This window comes from Halyomorpha halys, unplaced genomic scaffold (assembly GCF_000696795.3).
Source record: "Halyomorpha halys isolate HHAL.00 unplaced genomic scaffold, Hhal_1.1 Scaffold243.1, whole genome shotgun sequence".
Taxonomy (NCBI): Eukaryota; Metazoa; Arthropoda; class Insecta; order Hemiptera; family Pentatomidae; genus Halyomorpha; species Halyomorpha halys.
The window spans coordinates 351776-356447 of NW_027106548.1; the positions used below are offsets into that span (position 1 = coordinate 351776).

Here is a 4672-nt window from a genome sequence, read left to right on the forward strand (position 1 = left end):
TATAATTACCGATATATTCATTCTATTTTCCACTTCTTTCATTTCTTTGTTTTTAATCATTTTCATTTTGTACATATATTTACTAATTAGATTTTCATATATATTTTATTAATTGTTCCTTCCTTGTTCTTAAGTTTCACTTTACTCTTCTCATACTGCCTTTATATTTTTACAACACTTGAATTACTCATGTGTGTTCACATTATTTATATATACATAATGTTAGTTTATTTCTAGTCATTCTATATATGGTTTATTCATTGGTCGTTATCTTGTTTTTTGCTCTTAGCCCTGATGAAGGATAGAAATTTTGCCCGAAACTTTGGCACTAATAAATAATTTTTCAACTTATCTGTGTTCTTCTCTGACCGCACCCCCAACCATATTAAATAAAAAATTAAGATCAAAATACTTTGCGAATTCTATTTCCCATAAAAATCGACCGTAATTTGTGTTTTCTGGACCAGGGGGACTAAAATTCCTACAATAAATATATCTACCCCTTAGATAGATACCTTAATTAAGGCGATGGAACCCCACGGGAAGTTTAACTCAGTTTCCCGGGGCCGTTAGCACGCACACCGTCAAAACTACAAAGAACTCTTAAGAGTACTTGAGTACTTGCCTTCAGGACGCGTCGTATCAAAGAAATTTGAAGATATAAATTCGTTCTAAAATCTAATATACTTTAGAATCCTTTAAAAAGTGAATTTTTAGAATCACATTTAAATGTAAAATAGACATAAAAAAAAATTAAGCAAAGAAAAAACAACCAACAACAAAAACAATTATAAAAAAATTATAATTTCTTCCTCACATTAAATTTAGAATTACTTTTGCAGGCTATTCTGCCCAGGTCATTCATTAATTATAATTTAAAAACCTATTTTTACATTTAAAAACCTATTTAGAGTGTATATGGTAGTGAATTTGTGTGGATAATCTCATATAAGAAGAATTAAATATTTATGATTTTAAATTTTAAAAAATAGGTTTTTAAATTATATTTAATGAATGACCTGGGCAGAATAGCCTGCAAAAGTAATTCTAAATTTAATGTGAGGAAGAAATTATAATTGAAGTTGTCCTTGAGGGTGGCTAAAATGGCCGAAACGTTGGACTGTTGAAAAATAAAAAGTGTTGAGACAAAAAAGGATACAAGTTTTGATTTATTTAATAAATAATTACCTTGTCTCAAGAAATTGAAATAATATAATTAAATAATTTTATTTAAATTTATGCTTTAAAATTATGAACATAATTTTAAAAAATACCAGTGAAGTTGTAATTCGATTTAGTTTATAGTTTTGCTAATGTTTATAACGCTGTTGATGGATCTTCTTATGATGGGTTTCGAACCAACGCCAGTATGATTCAAAAACATAAACCATATTTTAAAATAAAAATAATTAGTTCCAATTCTACAACTTTTTTATCCTTACCTTACTTCTCTATTTATTACATAATCCGAACAACATTTCGGGCTCTTCTGGAAAAGGATTGCCACTTTTTGTGTTATGATCTCCTCTTGTGAGATTGTGGCATGTCGTATATCGACCAACCTACTCGCTATAATTGTCTTTTTTAAACCGTCAGATAAGAAAAGCTACCATGGAGGGCGTTAGTGAAGGGTTTCATTCCGTTTTTCAATTTCAGGCGCAGATGATTTTATTCGTTATAAAGAGGTGCTCGCTGAGAAGAGGTTAAGATAAAAATAACATACAAATGAAATTAAGCTGTGATACTTCGTAAGTCTACAAAAAATTGCATGCTATTTTAAAAAAATCAATGGTTCATTATTGGGAAATTCCGTCACAACCTTTTGTTTTGAAGAACAAATTGGTCAAATTAATAGAAAATTGAGACCGTAGTTTCGGAGAAAAGGCGTTTTCCAATTTCAGGCGCTTTTGAAATATTGCTCGATTTAACTATCTTAAAGTCTTCCCTTCCCATTTTAAGCTAATATTTCAAAAGTGATATAGGGCCGTCCCCCCACTTCCGGGGGTCTTAGCGGGGCGAGTCCGGTGTGGAAGGATTGAATTTTTTGTGTGTTATTATCTCCTCTTGTGAGATGTCTTAGATCGACCAACCAACTCGCTAGAATTGTCTTGTAATAATTTAAAAAATTTATATTGCATTTTCATAAAAAAAAATGTTTACACATTTACGTACAAATAATTTAATATTTAACTATATATAATCCACTTCACTAATTCATAACCATTTAAAAATCTAAACTGTTTTGAGATTAAGTTAAATTTTTTAGTTATTATTTTCATTTTTTCTTAAGCTGACTATTAATTTGTTGACATTTGTCATCTTGACTGAATTGTTAAACTATTTATTGTAAATGTTTTATTTTATAACTTGATAATGAGCAAATGAGCCCGAAACGTTGTTCGGATGAAATAAAGGATAAAAATTCCAGAAAATTAGGTAGAAACTATATCAAATGAATTCTTTTTTTTTTTTTTCGTTTTCTTCTGTTTTTACCCTGTTTACATATTATTAAATTTCGAACCAAAAATCTCACGCGCTGAAATGAACCATTGTAAAAACATTGTTTTTTTTATTTCTTTCGTCAAGTATATCTTAGCCTGCTGGTAAGGAGTTGAAAATAGCTTTCTGAGCTTTTACAGCTGAAAGAAGAGTTATTCTAATGTCGTTTGGTTTTTTTTTTTAAATCTATGTTTAGTAGTTTGGTTCAGTCATCTTCAACTACTGGAAACGAAACTCTAATTTCGATTATAAGAAGATAGTCCGGGTGGTGAATAAAGGTACAGAATAGTAGAAAACGTTATTTAATGTTAACCAACGTTTTGCCCCATTTTGCAGGGCTTCGTCAGAGCTAAATGAAAACAAGATACAAACATTGTAAGAAGTAACAGAAAATATGTAAAAGAAATGTATTTTTTTTAATATATACAAAAATAATAATAGACTTAAGTTGATAAAGTATAAATATAAGTGGATGGAAACGAGTTACTAATAAATACAGCCAGGTGTTATAGAATTATAAATATCCTGACGAAGCCCTGCAAACGTTGGTTAACAATAAATAGTTTTCTTTAACTGTTTTGATACCTCTATTGACCGCCACCCTTCCTACAGTCTACTTCATACGGTCAACTATATTCTTCCAATATAAAGTTCTTTAATGCAGAGGAACAAAGAAATATGAATATTTTCTACTAATTTGAAGCTTTATTCACCGCCACCCGGACTAACTTCCTACGAATTATCTCATAGATCAACTACGGAATCTTCTGATTTCGTTTTTATCTGTTTAGGATTGGAGACTGAACGTCTTGGGAGGCCTCAACTCCGGATGGATGCACTTCTTGAAGTTGGCGGAGAGCAAGTCATTGCCGAAATTAAAGCAATGGAGTCCTTTCGACCAACTGGCCGCTGCCGTCATCATCAACCCCAAAGTCGCCACTAACTGGACCGACACTAAGATCTACGTGGAGACCTGCGGAGTGCACGGGCGCGGCGCGGTCTTCGTCGACTACAACTCCGAAAAGAAGAACGTGAGGATCATCACACAAGTGAACATGGAACTCTTCAAGAGCTTGATACTGTCACTCCTCGCATAATCTTATAGCACCAGAACACGGTCGAAAAAAAAAGAAGAAGTTATTTCACAGAACTTTTTGATCATTTTATTCAAAACTATGTACAGTTACGAGTCAAAATAGATGAATCTCTCAAGTGTAGTTAAGCTAAGAAATAGCGGCTGTTTCCAAACGTTAAAAGAAAAAAAATTTCTTTCGAAGCTCATTATCTTTAAAACTATCCACAACACCAGAAAACCTTGTTTGACATGTTTGAACAAAATGTGTGATTTGCGAAAAATATATCTCTGCAACCATCAGGCACACTGATGTCAGCACTCAAATTAAAGCTGGTATAATATACTATATAGTATTTTTTTTTATTGACATTTACAACTGTATATGAAATAAAATAAGCAAATTTGAAGTAAGATCATAATGATATGATACACGATGTAGAGAAACTACCCAGTAGTAGAACTCTAAAAACATTTTACAATATAAGATCACGAGGCCACTTTCTTTTCAGGCGCCTCGGATGATTTCCAGGAATGGAAGAGGAAGCAAGATTAGAAACTAGTGGGTTTGGATGGTTAGGAAGTTTATTATGGAAGCAATGATATCGGGTTCGGGCTAAGGAACATTTAGGTCTTTATGGATGGTTTTATTAGTAACAAAATAAGGAACATTGAGGATTATACGAAGGATTTTGGATTGTAAGGATTGGATACAAGAGGAATTCGAAGGTTTAGTGGAGCCCCAAAGCTCAACTCCGTATGTCCAGGTGGGCCTTATTATTGTCATGTAGATCAGTCTTTTGTAATGTGTTGGAAGTTTAGACCGTTTGTCTAGTAAGTGCTTGCTGGAATAGTCGGATCGACGAGCAGTTTCCTGTCTTTTCAGTAATGTGTGAGTATTCCAGGTTAGTCGTTTGTCAAGATGTAGTCCAAGATAACGAATCTGTTCTACAGGGGTAAGAGCCACATTATTAAAACTATATAGTAGTTAATAATATATATCTTCCTAAGAGCAGTACTTTTCATGATATATCCAAATAAATATGAAATTATTTCTAATCAACTAGACAATTTTAGCAAATATCATGAAAACTACAACTC

The 4672-nt window shown here is 32.2% G+C and overlaps 1 protein-coding gene across 1 annotated transcript in view; it reads left to right on the forward strand.

Annotated features, from left to right (window-relative positions):
• LOC106680106 (uncharacterized) overlaps positions 1-3920 on the forward strand; it is a 16758-nt gene extending 12838 nt beyond the window's left edge. The window contains exon 6 of the mRNA XM_014419596.2: positions 3291-3920. Coding sequence (XP_014275082.1) covers positions 3291-3596 — 306 coding nt within the window. The 3' untranslated portion in view covers positions 3597-3920. The remainder of the gene's footprint in view (positions 1-3290) is intronic.
• Positions 3921-4672: the final 752 nt, after the last annotated feature.